This window comes from Natator depressus, chromosome 7, assembly GCF_965152275.1.
Source record: "Natator depressus isolate rNatDep1 chromosome 7, rNatDep2.hap1, whole genome shotgun sequence".
NCBI classification, from domain to species: Eukaryota; Metazoa; Chordata; order Testudines; family Cheloniidae; genus Natator; species Natator depressus.
Window position 1 is genome coordinate 83,829,132 of NC_134240.1, and position 27,938 is coordinate 83,857,069.

General features: G+C 43.0%; 2 protein-coding genes and 1 long non-coding RNA gene across 4 annotated transcripts in view; 2 read left to right on the forward strand and 1 right to left on the reverse strand.

Annotated features, from left to right (window-relative positions):
- The window catches only part of LOC141990994 (uncharacterized), a 35,462-nt gene extending 8,644 nt beyond the window's left edge, over window positions 1-26,818 (forward strand). Inside the window, exons 2-3 of the long non-coding RNA XR_012640312.1 lie at window positions 24,307-24,452; window positions 25,396-26,818. This is a non-coding gene — a long non-coding RNA (uncharacterized LOC141990994). The remainder of the gene's footprint in view (window positions 1-24,306; window positions 24,453-25,395) is intronic.
- Window positions 86-27,724, reverse strand: EIF4EBP2 (eukaryotic translation initiation factor 4E binding protein 2). 2 transcript variants are annotated; one of them, XR_012640310.1, is made up of 4 exons: window positions 27,525-27,724; window positions 15,334-15,510; window positions 13,191-13,777; window positions 86-175 (listed from the first exon to the last, which is right to left on the reverse strand). XR_012640310.1 is itself a non-coding variant. In XM_074958947.1 (3 exons), the coding sequence occupies exons 1-3, from the start codon at window positions 27,661-27,663 to the stop codon at window positions 13,746-13,748; spliced, it is 348 nt and encodes a 115-aa protein (XP_074815048.1). In that variant the 5' UTR covers window positions 27,664-27,724; the 3' UTR covers window positions 4,920-13,745. The 2 variants fall into 2 exon arrangements, 1 of the variants encoding a protein (XP_074815048.1); XM_074958947.1 differs by lacking the exon at window positions 86-175 and having other exon boundaries at window positions 4,920-13,777.
- Window positions 27,390-27,938, forward strand: part of LRRC20 (leucine rich repeat containing 20) — a 116,656-nt gene continuing 116,107 nt past the window's right edge. Inside the window, exon 1 of the mRNA XM_074958945.1 lies at window positions 27,390-27,696. The gene's annotated coding sequence lies outside the window, so the exon portion shown is untranslated. The remainder of the gene's footprint in view (window positions 27,697-27,938) is intronic.

Below are 27,938 nucleotides of genomic sequence, written 5' to 3' on the forward strand. Positions count from 1 at the left end.
GCAAAAAAAATAATGTAGTTAAAATCTACAAAAGTTTAACAGGGAGGCAGTGTTGACTAGTAGATAGAGAAGACTGGGACTCTGGAAAATTGGGTTCTATTTTTCCTGTCTGCGACAGACTTGCTTTGTGATGCTTGACAGGTCAGTTCATTGCTCTATGCCTCAGATTCCCCATCTGTAAAATGAAAATACATTTGTAAAATTCTTTGAGATCTTTAAATGAAAGCTGCTTTGTAAGTGCAGAATGTTATCACAAATATCATGAAGTGCAATTCTAGCATGAACCAATTGCAATTCTAGTTACAATCAAACATCTCAGAGCCTACCTACCCCCATCCTCTTTATGGCTTGTAAATCCAAGTGAAGAGGTTCTGGACCCATTATTGATCAGCATTGTTTGTTTCTTTAGTCAGGTCAAACTGCCAGCAATGCTTTTAAACAAATAGTAGTTATATCCTGACTCAAGCACTAATATTTGGACATGAACAAATTTGGAGATTATCCTTCTGCCTGAAGCCTCCCATTTTAGAGAATGATAGTGAGAACGTGGTAAAGGTCCCACTCATAGCTATACTCTGATTCCACAGATTTCTCTCATCTCTTTCAGTCTGCTGTCTGTCCTGGAGCACAGCAAGAGACTGTACTGATAGTGATGCTTGAACTGCTTCTAACCATGAATATGGGCAAGGTGTCCATGAGGACTTTATTATACCTCTTACCAGCTTGATACTATTGGCAATAGGTAACGTTGACTTGATTGTGAGGTCTGGTAGTGGTGGACTTAATAGCACTTCTTCAGCTTTGTTCCTTTCTCTCAGAGAGCCTGTCAAATGACACTATCATCTGCTGCTTTGGCACCTTAGTGGCTGAATTTCACGTTCTCCAAAAATTAGTCAGGTATTCTGCTGCCTACCCCTTGGATAACTGCTCACCCCCCCCCCACCTGGCCCCCCTTTTCTTATTACTTGATACCAAGCAGCTGGAGTCAGGGCACTTTGTTCTTTTTCTTCTCCCCAAAAGGAAAAAAAATCCCCAAACACCACCACCTTTCATGTGACATTTGGTTCTTTTTTTCTCTCCAGGGTTTGCTGAAATATTATCACCCTGATCATGTCCCTGCCTCCTGCTGCAGTCCACTGAGAATGAGTCCACTTAGCATGCTCTTTTATGAAGAGGGATGGGTTACAACAGGCCACCATGAGGACATGATTGTAGAAGAGTGTGGCTGTCACTGAGGAAACTGCAGAGCTCTGTCCAGGCTTTAGTTCTAGAGATAGGGGCTGGAGCCCCCTTTGAATATTTGCAAAGTTAAGGACACAAGGGCTGTCTTGTTCATGGTAGTCTACTGCAGCCATCTGAAAAGTTACACAGCATTTTTGACAAGGGAAAAAGGAAATTCCCTACTAGTACATGGAAAAGATGACAAGCTGTGCCAAACCCTAGTACTTCTTTCAGTTACCAAAACAACTCAAATCAAAGTATATACAAATATATATTTACCTCTTGGTGTATTACCATAGCTATTGAAATCCGGTAGCTGAAATGCAAATTGCTGTGCCATCTGTGACTAGCTGTCTTGATTTCAGGATGAATTACACTGGAAATGAACTGGTAAAACAAATGTTTGTCATACGGCTGCACAGGCAACTTGAGTGTGTTTCTTGTGCAGGAGTATAAATGCAAATCTATCCAGTAAATCTATCTCTGGTCTTCAAATAAAGGTGAGAACAATGATGTTTAATCCTGCTTATTCTGAGCTCAGAGTCCAGGCTAGCAGTGAATTTTAGCACCTCAGTAGTAAGTACCTCACACTGAGTGACATAACTTTTGATCTATGAGGGAGTTCTCAAACTCTTCTAAAGCATGGACCGTGTCTTAAGTCAGATCATCTCAGGACACCACTCCTCCCATTTGTGCTCTCGCTGCCCATCTCATGCTTATCATCCCTGTGCCTGGGGTGCTGGAGCTGGGGGCACGACAGCAGCCCTTTCAAAGTAATAGCAATTGAGTGCTTTACAATTTTGTTCAGTGGCTTTCAGCACCCCCACTATAAAAGCTGCCCCAGCACCGCCATCTCTATGGCAACCACTACAATTGTTTAAAGGGGAAAATAAGAGGAGAGTATTTATATATTTTTCTCTTTAGTGCAAAGTATTCTTTTTTTGAAAAATCATTTTTCTTCTTCCCTTTCCATCTCTACTGTTTCTCTCTCACATTGCTCATGCATTTCTGCTACCTAATCCCTCCTCTCCTACAGCATGATTCCGTTGCTTTGTCAGCCTGGGGGTCAGCATCCTGAGTGGGCAGAGCAGCACAGAGGCAGAGCTATGGGTCAGGCTCAGAAACATGGGAAATGCAGTGCCAATCATGCAGCCACCTGGGCTTCATACCACTTAGCTACTCTCAGAAAGTTAAGGATGCAGAAGATTGTTTGTTTTACACAGGGAAAAGCAGCTCATTCGACGTTAGCAATTCCCCTCCTCTCATACGATGGGGAACGGATCCTATCCCAAACACGTTGCAAAGAACGAAAAGGGGCAGCAGCACAAAGGACCCTTCCCTTCATCTTCTGCAGCTGACAATGACCAGAGAAGTGATTATTTATTATTCATCCCAAAGTATAAAAATAGTATTCCAAGTCATGTGTCTGGGTAGAGTCCCAAACCACTAGCAACCCTAGCTCCATACTTTACAATGGTGGTTCTCAACCAGAAGTCATGAACAGGTATCACAGGGTTGCAATCACTCTGTACTTTCCATAGAGCTAAATGGGAGGGAAATCCCAGGGCAGTCCTGGTATTGTAAAGTTCAAGAACTCTTATAAAACAGTCATACACTTTATTTTCTACCCTTATTCTACACAGAACTGTTTTGTTCTTCCTGGTGTATATATATTGTTCATATATGAGTTAAACAACAGCTTCAAGGCTTAACTGGTACTTGGACTAGTAGGCACTGTTTTATAAATAGGAGACATCCTTGAAAACCAATAAAGGAATCATAAGTATTGTACATAAAATCAAACATGTGCCTATTCATGCCATTTTCTTTGTTTGGGTAAAATGTAGGCAAAGATTATTCAAAGAGTGAACAGGCAGAAAGTGAATTGTATTTTACATTGTTGCCAGATTTGTTTGTTTACCAAAGGTCATTAAGCCCTAGTTTTAAGAACTGAAGTCCTCTTTCAGAAGCTGTTCTGAGTTAGAGGGATGGCAAGTTTCTCCACCAACACCTGTAGACCTCTAAACCATTCTTGAGTTCATGATTAAGGTTAAGATTGTGTCATGGATATTTTTAGTAAAATTCAAGGGCAGGTCATGGGCAAAAAAGAAAAATTCACAGAAGCTGTGACTTGTCCGTGACTTACTAAAAATATACCTGACAAAATAGGGATCTGCGAATCCCCACACTGCCTGAAGTGGAGCAGCTGCACTGGGGATACGAGCTGCCTGCAGCAGCTGGGGGGGTACCTCTGCCGCTGGGGGGATTCCCCCGCCAGGGGCTGGGGGGGGTTCCCCGCTGCAGGCTGGGGCTCAGGGGTTCCTCCACCACCCACGGCAGCTGGGAGCTGGAGGTTCCGCAGCAGCTGGAAACTCCTCCACAGCCACCCACAGCCTCTTGGAGCTCCAGGGGCTGCCAGAGGCACCCAACTAGAGGAGGTGACCCTCCAGCTGCCAACCAGCGCAGGCTGAAGTCACGGAGGTCACTGGAAGTCATGGATTTCATTACTTCCGCAACTAAATTGTAGCCTTATTCATGATGCCCCTCAAATACTTTTACTAGCTCACAGTATTTCTCTGTCCCATCAAACTTACCTTGATCACTTGTCATGTCAGATCAGTATGAGAGTCATCTTTTCACCGGAGGTCCCTCAGCACCCAAGTTCTATGTGGACTGTGGGAATGAAAGTTAAAGGTCCAAAGCAATTCTTTAAGAGTATGGGTTTGTCCCAAGTCACTGGCCAAAATTTCCTTCACCCCAGAGGTGGCTGTTCATCAGGGGATTATGCATGTAAGTGTGAGGAGTTTGGGCCTGAAGAGGAACTATCATAAATGTACTACCCTACATTGTGTCACTGTACTTACTACAGAATGCAGTGGCGTGGATCACTGCTACATTGACAACAGTGCAAATAAAAAAAGCATTAGTGGGCAGAGATGCCAGAAAGCTGCTACTCTCCCTTCCAACCATTTACTGTGATATTAAGGGGAGGGAACTAGAACATATCCAGTAGACTTGGGGGTACAATACCAAACCCAAGGAACAAATGAGTCTTTTCATCCAGAGGATGCATTAAGTGTGAACTGTGAATACAAGGAAAGCCTCACTAAACTGCAACATAACTATACAAGTGCGCTTTTTAGGACTAGTGCTGCAAGTCAGGAAATAAGATCCATCCAATGCTATAACTAACCTTCTACAGGCTAAAGCCCAGAGTTATTTTGAGCACTTGGCTCTGCACCATTTGCTATGGTGTGCAAGTGACATGAATGATTGATTTATCATCAACTGCTTTTGTGGTACGCAACGAGAAGTCAGTGAGCCAGGGATGAAAAGCCATAGCAAGTTAAAATGCTTCTTATGTTGTGAGCATCTAAGTTAAGTGTTGCCCAAAAGCAGCAGCAGCATCCTACTGTTTAGGGAGTCCCATCCAATAATCTTCAGCTAGAAACATGAGATCCATGAGGAAGGGCGGAAAATTGATAGGAAAATCTGGCCCCAAAATGCCCCTCACCTTTCATCTGGACTTTTAAAGTTTTAAGCACAAAATACTGGAAGAATCTTTAAAGAGAGCCATATGTAACTGCAAGCAAGGGGTCAGTTTTTTAAAGACCCTGACTTCCTGTCACTGACCAGAAACTCATCATAAAGAAAATAAAATCCAACAACATAGTTTAATATAATCAAGATCTTTATTGATCTTATAACAGCAACCATTGGTGAGAGCTTTTTTTCCAAACACCTGTTTGTTTCAAGAACAGTAAAAACTGAATTGTACAGAAGTTGCCCAATGACTTTTCAGGCAGTCTCTGCTTTTCAGCCAAAATCACATTTAAAATTGAAAGGGGATGGGGTAGGAAAGGGAGAAAAGAAGAAAGTGTCAATGGGACTTTTTAAAATTTATAAAGACTTTAAGAACAGTGAGTTTATAAATATGTCAGACGCCCATGAATTGTCATAAGATTGGTACTGTCCTCTATGCTCTCAAGACACCTTCACAACTCAGCTAAGCTGTTTCACAATGATGCAAACAGTTTTCCTATCTGAGGTGAAGAAAGGCACTGGGTCACCATCTTGCAGTGATGCAGATATGGACATGGGAAGCAGGATGGGGAAATCACTGTTTTATTCCCAGTCAGTAGGGACCAAGGTGCTCACTGCCCTTTTTTCACTACTGGTGTGATTAACAAAATGGTTAAAGTTCACTCCTGCTGTATGTTTCTCTTGGCTCCTGTTTTAGGTTAGTTAAATCCTTGGATTTTGGTTTTTAGAGCAGTTTTGTAGGAAGAATCACTCTGCTAGAACTGAGGCTTCACACATCCACTGTTTGCCCTTCATACTTAGCAAAGTTAGTCTTCCTTGTGCTGCTTCATCTTTCAAAGAATCCAACAACACTTCCTGCGATTTTAAGTAAAATATATTTATTTTTATATATGTGTGTGTGGATTATGAACATCGACCCACCCACACATTTATATTTGCACACACTCTGCTCCTGCCCCCCAGTGGAGATTTCTCACTTAATGAATAGCCAACCAATTTTGCCAGATAAGTTATCAGAGCATACTTCTCAACCTGCCAAATGTTCTATGTGGGATTAAGTCACAATGACGGAGGCAAAGGACAAGCATCTTAAAATAATGCTGTGTAATAAGTATTTCTTTCTATAATCTCAATTTTATTATTCAGAATTTCTTAGATTAATTTACAAGAACAAAAGAAAACACATCCCATGCTCATGTGAAATGAGGGGTGAATTTAGTTTGAAGGGGCGATTTGAGAGGTGTGCTATCGAGCTTTAAAAGAGTCCCCACATATACTACATCACTCCCTCCCTACCAAAAGGCATTACAAAAACCTCCAGCATGAGTTCAGAGGAAGGGGCTGTTTTCCCTAGACGGACAACTAGGGGAAAGAATAGATAGAAGGTGGTCACTGAAAACTAGATGCTGCAACAATCTGAGTGAAACATTCATATAAAAATCAGTTATCAAAAAAGAGGCAAGCCCTGCATCTTTGATGCCAGATGAGTGCCACTACAAAACTACATTTGAGTTTAGATCATGGGGAAAATACTGATTTGTCATAAAGTGGTATTTTTCAAATGTAGCCAGGGGCAGTATTATTAACAAAGAACAGGCACTAGGAATTGTGGAAGAGCAATATTAGCTCTAAAAGGGAAGGTGCAATGGGAGGAGAATGGTGGTGAACCCAGAGAAGACACCCCCAGGCTGATTTACATCAACAAGACCATCAAATTTTGGGGGTGGGGAAGGGAAAGTTACCAGTTAAAATTTACAAGGTAAATAGTTCAGAAATACAAGTGAAAAATGAAATTAAAAACACACAGAATGACAGTGTCCCTGCAAAGATGCAGTACTCCTTTCTTTAGCTAAGAACAGTGGTTAACTCTTTCCCAACCAGATGTTTGGATTTTGTTGTTTGTCTCAGTGACTGGATTCTGGATGTCAACAAAAAGCCCATGTGTTCTGGGGTCATGTAGAGGTTTCCTAGATACAAATATAGAGACTGGGAAAAATTAAACAAGACAAAGACAATTATGAGGAATGTGTTTTCCTTAAGGACAGAGTCAATTCCAAGTGCAAGATGATAGCACCCTAGGGAGGATCACAGTGCCCTCTGATGGCAAAACTGGTGACCTTAAAGTATTATACCACAAGGAACCCACATGCAAGAATTACATTTGTCTTTTCAACAGCATGGAAAGAAGCCCAGTGCTGCTGACTCTAAATGATGGAACCTGAATGCAAATGGTCAAGCTACCAAAAAGTTGGGATTTTTTCAGCTGATAGACTGCTAGGGAGAGGAGAAAGAAAGATGAGCTGCGCTCCATGCCACCTGGCACATTTTCTGTTCATGGTAGAAATGAGGATATGTTTAACAGCAAATAGACATGAGAGAGACACAGAAGGCTGAGTGCAGGAAAGTGCTGAGCAAGCTTCCCACACATCTGTTAATACACCTGATTTATAATAGGAATAAGTGTGTGACCAGTAGCACTTCTGGCTGCTGCCCAGCACATACTGCCAGTCATACAAAGTGCAGAAGCCCAAAACAGCCACCAGGCATGGGGTTGATACCAACAACTCATTTCATTTGAAAACTAAACCACATTTGACTCCTAATATCTAGAGATGAAAGGAGAATGCTCATTGCAAAATAGAAACCCACTGGGCAGGGTGTAACTGGAAGCTATTTTATCCTTCCCTCCTCTCCCCAAGGTCAGTTTCAGAGAACTGGCACACAGGTCCAGAGGAGAATTACTGTATACACAGACTGAACAATTAGATGATTAAGCAGAGTTAATTCAAAATGGAAGCATGCATTAGGACTGTCACAAAGGTGCTCAGTTGCCGATACCAAAGCTTAAAAAGGAAACCACCACTTTTTTAAGCTTTGTACACCCTGGACACTTGTGACAAAGGCTTATTGGTAATTGTCCCGTTGCTCTTGGCACTGTAAATCAGCTGGCAAGTATTTTCAGAAGTGGACCTTTACTCAGACACAGAGAGGAATGCTGCTTTCAGTGTAGTCAATTCAGCACACGAACCAGCATCAAAAATAGCTACATGATGCTATTTGCAAGAAGATTTAACAGATTGTTTTGGATTTAATGTCACTCCTTAACCTACCTCTAGGAAACAAAACCCCCTGGAGAAACCCTTCCCCATCCCATGCTGTAGATGGGCCCTCTTCTGCAATCTGTTCTGTTAACACAGACTCCAGCACCTGTGCAGAGCCCCACTGACTTCAGTGGGGTTTCACACCAGCACAGTGATCGGTGCTGTGCAGGATTAGAGCCTGGGCTTTCACTACAAGCATAAAACTCAAAATCAGGAAAAATTGACAATGGTTACATGGAAAATCAAGGTGAGATGACGGTCATTGTCAGATGTGAAGGTTCACTGCAGGTTTCTTTCTATATAGCGTAAGTCACTATTATTCTACAATCAATCAATAGGGGTCATCTTACATAAGCTGTGATCCTTCTTTCAAAGCTCTGCACGCCTTCCTCAGAGTAAAGGTGAAATGAATTTAAACCTAATCAAGTCTAAACAGGCAACACTGCATCTTTGAGTTCCCTGTGTTATTGTTCAGTTTAATTCATTTTAAAAAGAAACCACAGTATTTAAACCCCTTCAAAATGAAAATCAGCATGGAGAAGGACCAAAGCAAAGCTAATGGGAAAATTGGTCACGCCAGCCAGGACAGTGGGTCATTTGAGAGGCAAGAAGGTTGTTTTGTTTGGTTTTCAAATGTGATATTTTTCTCAAGGCAAGGAGTGTTTAGGGGTAGGGCTGGCTCTGGGCCTGGTGCTGCTGAGGAACAATGCCACAATGGAAAAGGCTAAGGCTAATGAAACCAAGGCAGGCAGACATCTTATAGCATTTTCTATCACCATCCACGTGTGCCCACAGCAGTCCTGGAGGGAAGGATGCAGTAACAGTACATCCATCTCCATCTTGGTTTAAAAAAAAAAAGAAACGTCAAAATTTGATACTCATGGAAGGGAAACAAAGAGCCCTAGCTAGAGCCAGGCACAGAGCGAGACTGTTAGTTTGCCTTCAAGCAGCTCTGCCGATATCCCCCCCTCAGTAGTTTCATCCTGTCTCTCTCCTGAGCAGCAGCCGCCCATCATCCCAGACTGGTCTGATCTATGCTGGGCAAGTTTTCCCAAAAAGCTTAACTGGTTTTAAAACTAGTTCAGCTAACCGATTTTGAAGCCAGTTGGAGCCGTAAGGTAGACCAGGCCCCAGACAGTTTGAACTGTTTGTTCACTGAACTGGTTTAAAAAAAAAAAAAAAAAGTGTTCTGCAGGTTGTGAAATGAATTCAGTAAAAGTGGTTCAGGGCACCTGGAGTCTAATCTACATGACAGCTCCAGCCAAACTGACAAGTGGTTGGAATTCCCTTAGCATAAACCAAGCTACTGGGTTGCAGTTTTATGAAGTGGAGTAGTAGGAATTAGGATGAACCTGCTAGATTCATTTTTACTTATGGTCAGAGACAGAATCCGAACCCAGGTCCCTGAAGGTGAATAGGTTCCTGCACTAACCCAGTGCATCATCCAGGCCCTGTGTTTTAATGGTTAAAAGTAAGGATTAAAGCTGATCATATTAGGTAAGAGGGAGCTGTTCCCCAATCTCTGAGCTAGTCCCAAAGCACAAATTAGAGCAGTCTAAGGGCTACTCTAACTTGTTTTAGCTATCAAGGGGCCAATACAGGAGCCGAGGGTTACCTTAACTTCATCCCCTGTGCTGAACGCAAAGGGGGGGGCGAGTGTAGGAACTGCTATGATGGCTCTGCACTACCGAAGGACCTCACTATGCATGGAGAATCCTGAAGCAGCCTAAAACTGGTTAAAAGGGGCACTGATGGAGTGATACAAAGCTGCCCTAATGCAGGGAAAGATCTGACCTGTAATTTCTGGGACACAAGAATGTAAGTGCAAAATTTAGGTTTAATAAAATAAAGAATTTACAAAATTGAACATTTTCATCATCACCTTTCCTTCAGTTTTAACAAACAGAGCATTTAGATTGGATTTAAGTGTTATCCTGCAGTTGTGGTGCTTAAGAACCATAAAATAACTGAATATTTTCATTATCCACTTTCACTGGAGAAAGTAAATACGGAAGTGTTATTTAATCCTTCTCATAACACAAGAACTAGGGGTCACCAAATGAAATTAACAGGCAGCAGGTTTAAAACAAACAGAAGTATTTCTTCATACAATGGACAGTCAGCCTGTGGAACTTCTTGCCAGAGGATATTTTGAAGGCCAAGACTATAACAGGGTTCAAAAAAGAACTAGGTAAGTTCATGGAGGATAGGTCTATAAATGGCTATTAGCCAGGATGGGCAGCAATGGTGTCCCTAGCTTTTGTTTGCCAGAAACTGGGAATGAGCAACAGGGGATGGATCACTTGATGATTATCTGTTCTGTTCATTCCCTCTGGGGCACCTGGCACTGGCCACTGTTGGAAGACAGGATATTTGAACTAGATGGACCTTTGGTCTGGCGTAGAATGGCCGTTCTTATGTTCCAAAGCTAAGTGTAGTGGAAATAGTAAACAAGAATTATTAATGGATAAAAATACATTAATTATATTTTGTACTGGTTTTATTAACAAACAATATATGACATGTTTAAAATAAATTGTTTTTAACCTGATGGTGCCATTTTAAATGGCAAACAACTGAATTCAGATTCTGATTGTTCAACTAGGACACCACCAAGGTGGAAGGTACGTTAGGTTCCACCCCACACTGCTGGAGTCACAGATGCAACTGATGGCCAAAGAGAGCAATCAGCAGCAGGAGGCACAGAAATGCAGATTTTAATCAAAATCTAAATTCAAACTGAAAGTGAGAGTGTGGGAGTGTGACTGTGTGGAATTGCTTTTTACAGGGCATTAAGGTTACAGGGCACTGCACTGACCAAAATAGGTGAGAATTCTATCCAAACTGACTAGCAAAGTGAGAAAGTTTGTTGAGTGCACTATTTTTATTCAGTCACCATTTTTCATGGCACCATGGCATGTCCAGGGGAGCTGGGTGGGGGGAGAAGAGATAAAGCACAAGACAGTAGAGACCTGTCACTGCACAAAATGCTGGTGCTTTTAACACGATCTCCACTTTCATGACATCCTCCTGTGCTTTTTTAAAAACATACATTTTTATGCTTTCCTATAACCCCTATTTGCACTGTATCTGACAGTCTCTCAAATACTAATGAATTTATCCTCACAACACCCTTGTGACATAGGAAAGTGCTGTTATCCCTATTTTATAGATGGGGAAACTAAAGCACAGAGAGACTAAGTCATTTGCCCAAGGTCACACAGGAATACCGTGGCAGTGCCAGAAACAAATCCCAGATTTTCCTAATCCTACTCCAATGCCTCAACCACCAGACCATCTTTCCTCTCTGGATGCTTGTTTCTTGCCTTGGGTATTTAAAAAAAATTAAAAAAAAATACATCTCAAGTTGACAGCAGTCAGAATGATTTCTCCGGCTGACAGCTAAGAGGATTGTTGCATAACGGAAGCTCTTGCTGCACTGTACACTTAAGGATAAATTTTCAGTTTTGCAACAGGATTTTAGCTGCACAATTCTTGTTATAAAAGAGTTAAATAGCTGAACCCCTGGGTAGTGCTTTGAAAAGTTGAGAAGTTACGAACAAAACAAAACGTATCACTATGATGAGAAAAGTGACTAACAATACCTTGTCACTGCCCATTTCTTCTTCCTGTTTCTCCCAAATCAACTCTGCTTAGTTCACTAACAAACCCAAGTTTTTAGAATTATCAGCACTACAGAGCAAATCTGGATTCTGTTCTGCCTCATCAAGAAAACTGCCTGCTAAATTCCAGAAACTATTGTTAGTGATGATGCATGAAGCAGAATGGGAAAGGAAAAAGAAAAAAAAAAAAAAAAAGGTCAAACTGTTTCCTACATGAGAAGGAACTCGCAGTGCGCTTTATAAATATCCGAACTGAACAAATTGGATCTGGGAGACACAAAGTAAAACTGAGCTTTCTATAGCATCCTTCATACTAAACAGAGGTGGCATAATACCAGAGAATAAATACAGGACATAGAGATGTAGTTTTAGTCACTTCTCTGGCCATCACCAAGCTTTAAGGAAACTCTGCATTTCCCAGATTCAGGAATAGACTCTTTAGTGTGAGATCAAACATTACAAAGGGTTTTTGTTCCTGTGTTATTTACATGTTGAAGGGAAGAGGGAAAAATGAGAGTTTTTCAGGAAACCTTCCTTCCCCAAAGAAATATTTTACCAGGAAAGTGCCCCTTTTGCATACCAAAAGAGAAAACAGGGTCTTTTCCAATTTATAACTGAGCTGTGTAAATTTCTGACTCACATGTCAGATACAGAGTCTCCCAGCTAGCGGGGCAATGGGAAACAAGTCCAGCTACAGTTTGAGCGATGCCCTCAGCAAACTAAATCAAACCCGTCAAGAACTTTCAAGTGGCAAGGCCAGACAGGAATTGGCCAGAAGCACCACATTCGTGTCAAAATCCACAGTAGTCCAGCTAATCCCTTTGGCAAGATATGGACAGAAGCAGCCCTGGACAGTGTGGAACCAAAAATGACCCACACAGGCGAATGTTCACTTTTACAAGTCAGCCAATATACACCCCAGCAGTGAACATAAAAGTTGCCAACAACTTGGAGGAAAAGTAATGGAGTCGGTGAATGACAGGAGCACAGTGAACTATGAATGGAAGAATGGCGTAAGATGAGAAACGTTGACATTTGCTTTTTCCCTTCAGATGGGCGGTCTTAAAATTGAAACTTTAAACATTTAATAAGTGTATTCATTAAAACTGTTAGTGGGAAAAAACACTCCTCCTAATGCAAGAGAGATGGGGGATGTTGGAAATTAACCATTACTGCAGTACCTTCAATACAACAGTCTACAGGGTGAACCAGCAAAGAAATCAGGAGACACTAACAAGGGCAAAAATGGAGGAAGTCCTGAGGATAATATAAGATACCCATCCCCCATATCCTAGGAAAAAAAAAAAGTTTTGATTTCGCATTGATGGACTCACTCAAAGTACTCAGGGAATAAAGGGTTAAGTTTCCAAAAGTGAGAAATTCTGGGTAGCATTCCTTTGGGATGGAAAGAAAGGAAGAGGAGGGATCAGCAGTATAATGAACTGACAGCTTCCTCTAAATACACACAACATTAAGAAGCAGTATCAAAAAGAAGTTTGGCAGCGGGATAGAAACCAAGGAGGTACAGGAGCAAATGAATTAAGGTTATGCTTCTCCAGAAGAGAACATGTTACACTGCAGGGCACACAGAGTCATGGAGACAGGTCACAAGTGGGACTAGTACCCAGGTTCCCCCAGAGTTACTCAAGTGAGTGCTCTGGCCACTGAGGAAAAGGAACTCAGACTGAGCAGAGACTCTTACCTGTCTCCCACTATTCCTTGCAGTTTCTAAAATGCGAGTGATCGCAAGTATTTGAGACACCATATTACAACTGGTTACTTGCTGTGCACACATAAGCCCTTTGTGAGCTGGGATCAGGCTGAAGGGAGGGGAACAGGGAAAATGCCATCTCCACTGAGCATAAATCCACTAGTCCCTGGCCCCTTTGCTGTTTGCAATAAATATCCAATTGGTGATGGAGGTACGTTCTCACTTGTGTATGGTTTGACAGGGTGCCTCTAAAGTGCGAGATGCCAAGGTTCCACTTGGAGTGTTCCTCAGCTCTGTATAATTTGACAAGGGCATCCATTCAGTCACAGAGCAGGGAGATGGGAGTTAAAAAAAAGGGGGAGGGGAGAGCAGGGTTGGGGAGCTAGTCTTCTTATCCTTTGGCACTTGGAAGATGAGGTGGGGAGTCTGATGGAGACTGCTGCTACCGCTGCCTCTTCCACCTTTCAGTTACTGATCCTATTAGCAGAATCGAGTATGCACAGGTATCAGGAATTGCTGCCTCTCCATGGTTATGCTCTGGGGTAATCAGATGTCCATCTCAAACTGAGCATCATCCCCTGGCAACAGAAAAAGGAGAGCAGCATTAGAGGGAGATCTCAGAAAGCCCTCAAGAGGAAAGACAATCCCTACATACCTCCCAACCCTATTTCCTAATATAACTTCTGGTAAATAATATAATGGAAGATTTCATTCCCATAATTAACCTTGCACAGCAGATAGGGCAAATCAGATAATCCATTATGGAAGAACATGCTCTTCTTGGGAGATGCTGCAATCACTTGCAGTGTGCATTAAGGACAGAGTGGACAGCCCTGTCTCAGTAATCATTAGTTTAAGTTGGCAGCCTTTAAAAAAAAAAAAAAATCACCAAAATGTCAAATATTTGTCAATTTATTTTATGTTCTTTATTTGTAAAAGGCCCTATGAAGATCAGTAACAGCCTTGACTTCAATACAAATGTCCTAGTTATTGCTAAATATTAATTAATGCATGTACAGTCCTATGACCATGTAAAGAGCTATATTACTGCAAAAGACACTTTGTCCCCTTGAAGTTACAAGCATTGACTCTTGCTACCCACATCTGATTTAAAAAAAAAAGATAGTTTGAAAGCCACCCAGTGGCCCATTGTCTATGGGGAGATATGATACAGCAGGAAACAGTTACCTGTTTAATCACATCCCTGTACACATAGGAGTTTTTGATCTTCAAATGTGCTTTCTGCATTTTTTAAAAAAGCTTTTCTACCATGGCAAGAATGGCCTGTACATTGGCACTCTCATCTACCCAAATGCTCCCTGCTTCAAAAAAATCAATCAATCCTGACCCAACAAACAAAAAACACGCCCCCCCCCCCCCAAATTTTTCCCAAAAGAGGGAGGAATACCAAAAACTTCATGAAGTCCACTAGGGACTTCACTATGGCTAACAATTTTCTATGGAAGATGCTTAGGAGCAATGGATGGCAGTATAAAGTTCTTACAGATATTAGGAATGTAAATATCATTTAAAAGGTTAACCAATTAAAGGGAGAAGGGCTGGGGTTGCTCTGGGCAGTGAGATAGGCACTGGGTCGTCAGCTGGCTGGCGGGGTGGGACCGGGCGCAGTGTGTGGTGCTGCACGGCCAGGATCTGGCCAGCACAGCCGGGGTCCAGCCGGCAGTGTGTGGATTAACAGTTAAGGTCCATTAACTGGTGAAGCCTAATGCCTACTGGTTAACCCGTTAACATTTTACATCCCTAACAGATATACAAAACCCCTCTAAACGTATTATTTCATATGACAGATTCAGGGTGCAAAGCTTCATGGGGGGGAAGGGGAGGAGGAAAATGAAGCCATATGTATGTTAAATATTTCTGAAACCAGACGAGTCTTTTTTGCTTTCCCTGAGACTTACGCAACAATTACTGAACTACTATGGGGGGGGGGGGGGGGGAAAATCACTCTGAAGAAGGAAACCTACTGTACATACTAAATTTCAGGCTGCAGGTATTTCTATATAATGAGCCCATCACTGATATCTGAGCACAAGATCTGCTAAAGTCAAAAATAAGGGAGCTATAAAGAAGTTAACCAGAGCATCAACCACTACCATCACCCAGCCTCTCTTACCCATTGCAGTCTTCCTGTCATGATTGTTCAGATTGTTTATTTCCACTTTGGAATCCTCAACCATGGTACCAGGACTGGTAACTCCTGGAATATTTGGGAGATGGCATGGTGGGGTCTGAGCCATGGGGGAATTGCGGCGATCCAACAGAAACTTACGGTCGTAGATGATTCGGGTACCTAGCACACAGTCAGACAAAAGGAGAAAAATCAGCATGTAAGAATATATACAGAATGTGAGTTGATAATGACGTGTCAATGTGAGCAGGCTTTAGGTGGGCAAACTTTTTGGCCTGAGGACCAGATCTGGCTACGGAAATTGTATGGTGGGCCATGAATGCTCACAAAATTGGGGGTTGGGGTGTGGGAGGGGCTAAGGGCTCTGGCTGGGGGTGCAGGCTCTGGGGTGGGGCCAGAAATGACGAGTTCAGGGTGCAGGAGGGTGCTCCGAGCTGGGACTGAGGGGGATCAGGGGTGCAGGGTCTGGGTGGTGCTTACGTCAAGCAGCTGCTGGAAGGAGCGGCATGTCCCCCCCTCTGGCTCCTTTGTAGAGGCATCGCCAGGCAGCTCTGTGCGCCGCCCTGTCTGCAGACACCACCCCTGCAGCTCCCATTGGCCGCGGTTCCCGGCCAATGGGAGCTGCGGGGGCAGCGTGCACAGAGCCTCCTGGCTGCCCGCATGTGTAAAAGCTGGAAGGAGACATGCCGCTGCCTCTGGGAGCCACGCGGAGTGGGGCAAGCCCGACTTCACTCCCTGGCTGGAATGGGCCAAGCCCCGGACCCTGCTTCCCAGCGGGAGCTCGAGGGCCGGATTAAAACATCTGGAGGGCTGGATGCAGCCCCTGAGCTGTAGTTTGCCCACCCCTAGTTTAGACGAAAGAGCCACTTGGAGTCCCATTCCCCAGGCTGGTACAATGAAAAGAAATGAAAAGAAGCATTTGGGCTTGGGAGAGGATATGTCAACTCCAATCACTTCCTGTTGCTCTATTTACAGAATGGCACTGCCTTTTAACTCCGTTCAAAGGCCAGTTTTCCCCCACTCCTGCAATCCTAAAGAGGCACCGATTAAATGCATGTCACCAGACCATATAGGAAAGAAAGCCCCAACACCCTACATTCAGGTGCTCTCAAGTCAGAACTATGTCCAGCACTGGAGAATCCACCCTTGAGCCAACTCATGGTGCCCTCAAAATGAGAGAATACAAAAAAGTCTTAACTTGAAACCAGTCCTATTTAATAACAGCTCTCTCTCCCCCCACTCCACATTTCAGTCTTGTTCTGTTACCTAAGGAAGTAATAAAGGCGAGGAACTGCTGGGCAACTTTATTTCAAACTGTTCAGTGTTCTCTCAAACTGTACAACAAATATCAACATTCCATATTTCCCCACCTTATAAACACCAAATAAACGTAAGTAGACTCGCTTCAGTTTAACATTATAGACGCAACAAAGTCCAAACCAGACTTATTGACCATCCTTAACTTTTACAACTTTTTTGTTGTTATTAATGCAGTGTTTGTGAAAGGAAACTGACAGCTCTGGACACTGAAGTCTTCTATTTATCCATAGTCTCAGATGACATGGACAGGATAATGCAAGTATCCTCTCCAAAGTGCTTCCAGTGTAACCTGGTGGGACTTCTAGGGGATGAGGGGAAAGGACAGTTGTATCAAGCTGTACAATGAGATACTAGTTGTCACCCTTACTGACCTCTGTATCGATGAGCGTTAATCATAGTGACAGTTTTGTGATGTGGACTGCTTCCCACTGGTATGATTACCTGTACTGAGCCCATTTAGAAAGGATCGAGTGAGTGAAAGGGGATGGGGAGTAGCATTCTATGTCAAAAATGGCATTACCTGTTTCCAAGTCTCTCTCACTCACTCATACACACACACACACACATGCACGCGGTGCTTCAATAAGGCCAATTTCACAAAGCTGAAAATAATTACTCCTCTCAGCTGATTTGGCTCATAATTTAATCAAAAAAAATGTGAATGTAATTGGGAATCATTTAACACCACCTTACTTACTGCCCAATAAGCTACAATCCCACAACTGGAGGAAGAAGGCTGTGCTGGTTAAAAAACAACCTAGTTTAGAGAGGAAGCAAAGGTAGCTGTAAAAAATAACAAATGGAAGAAAGCGGAAGCTGATGGTAATGAATATAAATCAGAAGTTAGGAATTGTAGAAAACTGATAAGGGAAGCCAAGGGACACAAAGAGAAATCTATGGCCAACAGATTTAAGGACAATAATGAGTTGAATACATATATTAGGAACAAAAAGAATACTGACAATGTTACTGGCCCATTTCTAGATGGAAATGACAGAATTATCAATAATAATGCAGAAAAGGCAGAAGTGTTGAAGAAATATTTCTCATAATACGGTGATAACACTCATTCCATTCTACGAGTATCTCTGGATAATGTTAAGCAGAAGCTAAACAGTTTTAAGTCAGCAAGTCCAGATAACCTGCGTCCAAGAGTTTTGAAAGAGCTGGCTGAGGAGCTCGCTGAACTGTTAATGTTGATTTTCAAGAAGTCTTGGAGCAATGGACAAGTTCCAGTAGACTGGAAGAAAGTTAACGTAGTACCAATTTTTAATAAGGGTAAATGGAATGATCCAGGTAATTATAGACCTGTCAACATGACATTGGTCCCGGCCAAGATATGGTACCTGATTAATAAAGAACTAAAGGAGGTAATGTAATTAATAACCCTCGGCATGGGTTTATGGAAAAGAGATCCTGTCAAACTAGCTTGATGTCTTTTTTTGATGAGATTATAAGTCTGGTTGATAATGGTCATAGTACTCATGTCATATACTTGGACTTTTGTAAGCATTTGACTTGTTACCACATGACATTTTGATTAAAAAACCTAGAAAGATATAAAATTAACATGGCACACATTAAATGGATTAAAAACTGGCTAACTGATAGTTCTCAAAATGTAACTGTAAATGGGGAATTGTCATTGAATGGGTCTGTTTTTAGTGGTCCTGCAAGCATTGGTTCTTGGCTCTACGCTACAACAGGGGTGGCCAACCTGTGGCTCCGGAGCTGCATGCGGCTCTTCAGAAGTTAATATGCGGCTCCTTGTATAGGCACCGACTCTGGGGCTGGAGCTACAGGCGTCAGCCTTCCAATGTGCCGGGGGGTGCTCACTGCTCAACCCCTGGCTCTGCCACAGGCCCTGCCCCCCCTCCACCTTCCCGCCCCTGAGCCTGCCATGCCTTGCTCCCCCCCAAGCCTCCTGCACACCACAAAACAGCTGATCGGGAGGTGCTCATCGGCGGGACTGCCAGTGGGTGGGAGGAGCTGGCAGCACGGGAGTGGAGCTGATGTGGGGCTGCTGACGTATTACTGGGGCTCTTTGGCAATGTACGTTGGTATATTCCGGCTCCTTCTCAGGCTCAGGTTGGCCACCCCTGCTATATAACATCTTTATCAATGACCTGGAAGAAAACATCAAGTCACCACTGATAAAGTTGGCAGGTGACACAAAAATTGGGGCGGGGGTGGTAAATAATGAAGAGAACAGGTCACTGATTGAACGATCCAGTTCACTCCGTGAACTGGACACAAGCAAACAATATGCATTTTAATATGGCTAAATGAAAGTATCTACATCTGGGAAAAAAGGAGAAGGCCATACTTACAGGATTGGGGGGGGACTATCCTGGGAAGCAGTGACTGAAAAAGATTTGGGGGTCGAGGTGGATAATCAACTTAACAAGAGCTCCCAGCGTGATGCTGTGGTCAAAAGAGCTAATGCAGTCCTGGGATGCTTAAACACAGGAATCTCAAGTAGGAGCAGAAAAGGTTGTTTTACCCCTGTATTTGGTACTGGTGCGACCACTGCTGGAATACTGTTTCCACTTCTGGTGCCCATAATTCAAGAAGGATGCTGATAAATTGGAAAGAGTTCAGAGAGGAATCATGAGAATAATTAAAGGATTAGAAAAACGTGCCTTATAGTGATAGATTCAAGCTCAATCTATTTAGTTTTACGAAGAGAAGGTTAAGGGATGACTTGATGACAGTCTAAGTATCTACATGGGGAACAAATATTTAATAATGGGCTCTTCAATCTATCAGAGGAAGGTATAACATTATCCAAAGGCTGGAAGCTGAAGCTAGACAAATTATGAAGGAAAAGACGACAAATTTTTAACTGTGAGAGTAACTAACCACTGGAACAATGTACCAAGGTTTGTGGTTGATTCTCCATCACTGACAATTTTTAAAATCAAGACTGGATGTTCTTTTAAAAGATCTGCTCTAGGAGTTATTTTGGGGAAGTTCTATGGCCTGTGCTACACAGTAAATCAGACCAGGTGATCAGAATGGCCTTCTGGCCTTAGAAACTATGCAGAAGATTAACAAAGCATAGTAAAGGTCAGAGCTGTAGGGAAAGAAAGAAAACAATAGGTTTTGGAAATAGTGCATCCTTGTACATTAGGATAAATGGGGATGTGTGTCAAGGATGACAACAAGTTTGGAAGCCAGGAAAGCAGGCAGTGTGGAGTTAGGCTTGGTTTTTGTAAGAGTGTTGTACACAAAGGTAGATGAAAAGGAGAATGAGAGACTGAATGAGCAAGAGAGGAGAGATGACTGAGGGGGTTAAGGTCAAGGGGTTAGAAGTGAAGAGTGTGAAGGCCACACCATTACAGTTCGTTGTACGTGATAGCACCTAGCAGCCCAAGTTATAGACAGGATCCCATAATGCTAGGTGCTGTACAAATACAGAACAAAAAAATAATCCTTGCCTCAAAGAGCTCAGCGCTGGATCCCAGGATTAAGAGTAGGGGTGGAGGGGATGGAACAAGAATTCATGGCAGATGGTGTCAATTTTTTCTTTTTGAAAACAATTGTTAAAAACTTGGGCTGAAAAGGAGGTACAATAGGTGAGTGGGTTTGAAGAGACAGTCAAAGGTGAAGCAGTCATGAGGGTACAGGAGTCCATCAGGAAAGAAGAAAAGCTGTTTGGCATATTAAAGCAAAGAGCTGATGGCAAGGAGGATCTATCTGTAGTGAAGAAAGTTAAACTGATCTTTGGATTTTCTCCAGAGGCACTCAGCAGCATGGGGACAGGAACAGAGGAAGTGGGGGAGGTCCAATGCTGGAAACTGATGAGTTGGACGGAGCGTCCAGGAAAGGGAACAAAGACCCTGGTGTGAAGAAGAGAGAGGCCTTAAAAATGGAGACCCTGGAGTTAAAGAAAAGTAGTATCTGTCAAGGAGAGGGGACAGCAGAGAAATGGAAGGAGGTAGGAATAGCCGTGATGGACTGGGATGAGAGAAGTTAAAAGGAAGAGAGGTGATGGTCACAGATATAACAGACTAAACATCTTTGATTGCTCTTCTATGAAAAATGAACATATTATAGTTCAAACACCTACTGAGCAGCTGATGGTTCAAGGAAAGACAGCAACACTGCCCGAAAGTTCAATAATTAACTGGAACCTAGGTACATAGAGGCATCAGCACTGGGGAAAGCTGTTTAAATATCCCACACCAGGATATACTGGCATTTCCTTGGGCCCAAAGAAGAGTCCAATCCTCCTCAATGCCTTTCCAAGATTTCTCTCGCCTTTCTACCCCAAGTATCAAACATATTACTCACACACTTCAGAACCTGTTGTCTGAGCAGGCTTCCTGCTCTAGAAAGATCCTAGAACCAATAGCAGGGCCTCACTTAGAGGTAGGAGTTTCAGACAGTCACAGGTTGTATCCTGTGGATGCCTATTTCATAGAATCATAGAATATCAGGGTTGGAAGGGACCTCTGGAGGTCATCTAGTCCAACCCCCTGCTCAAAGCAGGACCAATCCCAAACTAAATCATCCCAGCCAGGGCTTTGTCAAGCCTGACCTTAAAAACCTCAAAGGAAGGAGATTCCACCACATCTTAAGAATTATAACATTCATAAACCAGACGGAGAACACTTCAATCTCTCTAGTCACGCGATTACAGACATGAAAGTTGCTATATTACAACAAAAAAACTTCAAATCCAGACTCCAGCGAGAAACTGTTGAGAGTGGGGTGGGAGGAGGTATTTTTTCATGCTTTGTGTGTATATAAAAAGATCTTCTACATTTTCCACAGTATGCATCCGATGAAGCGAGCTGTAGCTCACGAAAGCTTATGCTCAAATAAATTGGTTAGTCTCTAAGGTGCCACAAGTACTCCTTTTCTTATTGTCAGGATTGAAGATGTAAAATGCAACGTTTCACTCCAAGATTAGAACTGCAGAAAGACAGAGAACACTATTTTTAATCTGAAGTGAAGCTACAGTCAGAAAAGTCGTCGTCATGTCCCACTTTTAAAGTCTTTATCAGTTGCTTCTATGATCAGATCTTTTCAGTTTCAAGTCAAAACAAGATTTTTCCAGCTGCCAGTGGTGCAAGATCATCCTGGTGTACAAAAAACCCAAGCTGTGGTCCCTCACTACACAGGTTCTGGAGAAGAACTAGACAGCCTGTTGGTGGAGGGAAGGAAGAAAATAAGGCACTTCTCTTCTGCAGTGCCACAGCTTTATTCCAGAGTTGACAGGAATAAACTTGGTTTTGACAGTACACGGAGCATGACTCAAAAGACACATGAGGAGCATGAACACAACAGAACCATTTTGTAATCCCTTTTCTGACCACTAAACAGACACAAAAGTAAACTAAGAAAAGGCATTTAAAATTACATGCACGAAGCTGTGAGTCAGAGCAACAACTTGCAGCTCTGAGTGAATCAAGTCTGTTCCTTAGAAAAGTAAATGTTTAAATGGATCAAACACAACCTTCGCATTGCTAGTTTAAAGCTAATCAGAGTTGTATGTTTGAGAGTTACACTCAGAATTTTTCTAGGCAATGCGCCTCTCAGTCATTCCACACCTCAGGGGAGCATCAGACATCTTACCCAGGGGCAGCTGTTTTGCAACAAGATATTTTGTATCCTGTCCAAAGCTCTTTGTGTTTGAATTGCAGAGGAACACCTGAAGTCTTATTTTATTCCTCCCCCACGCCCCTTGCACAGCAACAAGAAGGAGCAATGGGTCCTGATCCTGATTAGGGCTTCTGGGAGATATTATTTAATATTTCATGTACTACTAATAGGGTACCAGCTGAAATATTCTTCAGAAATTTTGCTACTTAGATTCAGGGGGCATCGGGAGTCCACAAAATATTTTCCTACCTCCGTTCAAGAGGGGAAAGAAAAAGAAAAAAACCAACCACCCAGTGCCTTAGTAGTTCTCAAACCGTGGGTGTTGAGAGATTACTCCAGTGATAAGCTGAAATAAAAAGCACACTTTGCAGCAAAGGAGCCTCCTGAGAAACATGAAATAGTAATTGCCACCTACAGAATGATGAAAAGATAGTCAAGGGCACCCTCCCAGAAACAGGGTAGTTCGCAGGGACCTCCAGTCCTGTTTTCTGAACTGGTAATTTTTAAGGGGACCCTTCACCAGGACTGCACATGTAAAGGCACCTCTGAAGGCAAGAGTTAAACACTGGATCAATTCAAAACATTCCCAGAAACTGTCTACAGAAGGAAGTTATTAAAGGCAGGACCCCCTCTTTCTTATAACAATTTCTGTCAACGTGGGAAAACAGCCAATGTCCATGACAGGTGATAAGGTATAGTTGGTGGCTTTCAAATTAAAGCACTACCATGAACTCAAAAGGACAGGCAACTGTTTTCTGAAAACAGAATGGACTCTGTACAAATGGGACGATCTATCCTAGCTATAGCCTCCGCATCGTCATTCAGAATTCCGTGTTCCCTGTCTTTAGCTTCTACCGGCTCTTGCTGCTCCCTAAGCACTGAACTAGGATTCTGTTTTTGTACACTCCCTGTCCCCTACAGTTGTCCTCAGCCACACTCACAAATGCTAGTCTTCAATACTCTGTTCCCGAGGGCTCTGCAGTAGTTCTTACTTTTCTGATAGCTGGGATAAACTCTTACCTGTGTCACTTATGAAAAGGACACCATTAATATGAAGTTAGTTTAAAAAATACAAATTTAACAGCTACCAATACTAGGAGTTTTACAATCACATTTTTCTTTTAATATAAAAAAAAACTATGGGTCTTGCACAACAGTGAGGACAGAGCAACAGGGAAACAGTTAAATAGACTGGACAGAAAGTGCTGTCAGAATGTGCAAAGTAAATAAATTAAAAATATAGATTTCCTTCAACTGCTAATCTCGGTTATAGTGATTTTAGGCATTACTTACAACAACAATCAATAAAAATTCAGATAGACATAGACCCTTTATTTTGGGAGCATCTTTCTAGAAGGCAACAATTCTCAGGAGCAGGGAACTGGACGTTGTTGGTTCTATACCTGACTCTGCCACTTATCTCTTATAAACCTGGGCAAGTCACTTAGCCTCATAAGAAAACTGAGGCCCAATCTGTAAAATAGAGATAAATAATACAGTCCTATTTCCCATCTTTGTAATGTACTTTGAGATCCTTGGATGAAAGGTGTTTTAAGTGCAGAACGATGGCACCAATGATATTTTTGACATCACAATTTGGTACTTGAGTAGACGCTGCCAACTGTAAGACCTAGAAGAGGGATATCAGAGACAAAGCAGATCTGGATTAACTGGCAGTGTGTGGGACGAAGAAGTTTGCAGACTGTCTGCTTGTAGTGCAATGGGCTCAAGCTAGTGCCATATGTCCTTCATTTCCATGAGTGATACATTTAAAAGCACCAAGATGTAGCTACCAATGATTTATTCAAAACCTTTATATTCAAATACTGCTTTAAAATAAACCCATCAAGAACACTCTGAATGGAGGGAAAGAAAATCTGAACTGTATGAAAAATAACTTAGCATCAGTACTGTCCACTGTCCATGGATTTGACCCTGTACACTTTTAATGAAATCCTAAATATTAACTATTACTATAAAAGAATATTCAGCACATTAACTCACACTTAACATTATTTCTTCTTTTAGGTTCCCAGTATGGATCAACAACTCATTCAGAAACACTCACTAAACTGTCACACCTACAACTGAACCAAGGGCAGCATTCCATGTGGCTTGTTGCAGAAACCATATGAGGTGGAAGGAGTTTTCTAGTCCTTTTTTAATTCAAAAAGGTAGGGGAGTTCATTTTTGAGGTCTGTCTTTGTTTCCCCCTCACTCCCACTTTGATTTAATTAAAAATTTCTCTCCTCCCACCCTTTATATTCATCATTCCCTTTCACATTTCTTCTGTGCATCTCTCCTCATATTTATTTAACTATGTGTCTTCCTTGTTGTGGGATTCTGGGATCGCCCAATGAAGACATTCTAAATGTTACTTCTTCCCTGAATATGCCAGGCTGAGAAGATGGAACTTAGATCCCTCTATAACCCCATCAAGGCACAAGCAATGACAGCAAAGTGAAATTAACAATTCCAGTCAACTGCACTCCTCTGCTCCTGCTGGGAAAGTGCAGTGCTGGTAGGGAAGGGATGTGTGCAGGGAAGACAATGCAAACTCGCTCAGCTCTCCTCTGCACCTCAAATTCTACAGCATCCAACACCCTTTGTACCTCTCTTACTCCTGTTTATAATTCTGCAGCAGGAACAGCAAACAGATTCTAGTCAGTTTCATTCTGGTGCTTCTGGGCAGCAGCAGTACAGATGTGAAGCTCTCATGGGGTATTCTCGCCCCAGAATTATTTCTAAAATGTAGGCTAATTAAGGAAAAATAGGAACAGAAAGTCCTGCAACCCTACTCTTAACACACAGAACCCCACTGTAGCCTAATATAAGCCTGTGAGGTCAGGTACTCCAGTCGTTTACCTTCTCAAAAATTGTATCACTTTGTAAAATTTTTAAAATCATCATCTGTGAATATTTTAAAGATCTGACACCATCAGCATGATACATTCTACAATGTCACACCAAGTAGGGATTTCACAACCCACAGTAGATTCAGAACAAGTATTTAGGTAACATGCATTTATTAATATTTTGTCCCTTTTATCCAGCTTTTTTTTAAATCACATTCTGCACATACTTCTAATAAATCTAGTTATTTTCTTTCATTTACAGATGACCTTCAATGGCAATCCACCTCCTGCCAACACAAAATACCATAACAAAATCAAGACCCCACTTAATACCTTAATAGACAAAAAAAGTTTTAAAATACCTAATATGGAGGAAGAAAAAGTGCAATGATGGAAGTCCATTACACAGGAGGATGCAGCAATATTACACATGGCCTGTAAAATACACACATCACTAGAACTGTATTTGCTACTTTCTGGAAGCCACAGAAAAGTCACACTAGTGTTTACATTTTTATAGCTTTCTGCAAAGCGAGCAAGTGAAGAAGTCAAGAGACAGCGGAGGATAAGCCTGCTTCTCTAGCAGATATCAACATACATATATACAAAACCTGCCCATGCCCAGCAGAGAAAAGTTAGGGACACAAAAAAAATAGGATAGAGCAATGATGTGGAATTCACATGTTCGCATAATCTGCATAATTTGTAACAACGAAAGGGCAAACAACATCCAGTTTAAGAGGAATAGAAGCAATCTTGAGCCTAAAATGAAGTGGAAATAAGAGGTTTGGGCTTTGGGAAAACTATACTGCAAAAAAACAGCAGGTTCTCATCCCTGAATATTTTTGTTTTATAGTCCTGTTTGACCATAACGAAAATTACAATAGAGTTCCACTAATAATTTCTTTCCACATATTTTACCACTGATCTAAGCCAGGAACCAGGGCACTATTTTTAAAGCGACTCTGAAAACTATTGTGAAATGACTGTTTAGCTATTTAATAACAAAACAGCTTTGCCAACTGAAATATCTGTGAGTGCTTCCCCAAGAGGTCCCCCTCAGGAGAACAGAGTCAATATTTAGCTCAGGAACCCTGTCTGTATGCACTCTACCATTCACACAACGTTTAGGCTAGATAACACATCATGGGATTTACTGTTAATTGGTGTTTATTTGGGGTGGTGGGGAGGAATGATTTCATGAGTCAGCCATGTCTTGGAGGAGATGACAAGGTTAAGCTTTAGTTTTTAAATACAAATAGGGTCTCTGGTGCTCCTATGCCTTGACTCCTATTTAGCTCTGTTACTAATAAAATCAACAAGAGCAGCAGGCATATCAATAGGTTTATACAGGCCTTGTTGTCCAAGAACAGGCCTAAACGGAGATTGTTGCACAGTCTACATCCATGTTAGTCTGCAGTGCAAAGTTAGCACTTCCTTAAACTGAGCCCTCCACTGGCTGATGCATTTCTTTAGTCAGAGCTAAAAGAATCCCAAGCCCCCTTGATAAGGGCCAGAGGCTGGTTCCACACTGGGGTGCGTCCCGAGTTCCCGGTGGAGTTCATGTTTCTCTCCCTCCTGCAGCTGCTGGAGAATTTCCCCCCCTACTTCTCCTCTCCTATTGTGCAACAGACACGGGCTTGTCCTAGACTCCTAGGCCTTGTTTACAAATATCTCACTGCTAGCCCCACACCAAAAAGGGAGAAGGAGCTTGGGGCCCAGTACAACTAGGCTCCAGATCCAGCACAATCTCCTTCCCTCCCCTCCATCCTTCCTTCCGAATATAAAAACCAAACATTACAAATACATAGAGAGGGGGGGAGAGGGCCCTTTTAGTGCTAGAGGCTCTCCTCCCCGCTTTGTACAGCGATCTCTGGTGCACCTATTTCTCTCTGCTCCCCACCAAAGCCTCTGGTCCTGTGTAGCACTAGCCTATACCCCTTTGCTTTGAGATCCCGGGGAAGACGACAGAAAAGAGGTAACCCTACAGACGAGGTCCCCACCGCACAAGGAGTAATAAACCTGAGGGCTTCAGAGAAAGTGGGGGTCGCGCCTAGTCCGCTCATCACCATCTGCACTTTCCCGCACGGTCTCCCCTTCCATTGCACCCACTGTAGCATTACTTGCACGTACTTCTCTGCTAATCCCCCTCCCCCATTTAATTGCATGCGCTTTCCACGCTCCCCCTCCCCCATTAAAACTGTCAGCTGTGTAACGCTAATTGCATGTACTTTGCTGCATCTCTATTCTCTCCTTCCCGTTAATTGCATGCACATTTCCCCGCAGCCGGTTGCGCGGACCCCCGAGTGGTTGCCTGCAGCCCGGAGACTGGTGCGTGTACGGAGGGAGGCCTGGGCCTGGCCAGCAGGGGTAACCGGGGGTGCTCTTTACCTCCAGGAGTGGTAGAAAACAGGGTCCCCCCGGGCGTGGTGCAATAGTCATGAGGTAGCTGCGTGGTGTCGCTGATGGGCACCGTCCTGGTGGGGATGGCCCGGCTCTGGCTGTGCTGGTGGCCGCCGGAGGAAGACATCGCCCTGCTCCGTTGTCCCGGCTGCTGGGGGAGGTAGGTGGCGGGGGGGTGGGCAGAGACGCTGAAGGAGGAGGTGGTGGAGGCGGCGGCGCTGGACTCGCTCCGGGGGCGGGGGCAGCGGCCGCCTCTTTTCTCCGGTGCCTGGGCGCTTTCTCTCCCTCCACCGCCTCCACCGCCACCTTCTCCCTCGGCCTCCGCCAGGAGCACGAAACCCGGGGCGGGGGCCGACGGCCGAGAAGGGAGGGGCGGGACGTGGGGGGAGGAGCAGCCCGGGG

Bases quoted from the DNA above. Each gene is read 5' to 3' on its own strand.
- EIF4EBP2 (XM_074958947.1), bottom strand. From the start codon at position 27,663: ATGTCTTCCTCCGGCGGCCACCAGCACAGCCAGAGCCGGGCCATCCCC. The intron at 15,511-27,524 runs GTAAAGAGCACC...ACTGTGTGCTAG, and splicing joins GTTTTCTACCACTCCTGGAG to GTACCCGAATCATCTACGAC. The intron at 13,778-15,333 runs GTAAGAGAGGCT...TTCTGTTGCCAG, and splicing joins TGACAGGAAGACTGCAATGG to GGGATGATGCTCAGTTTGAG.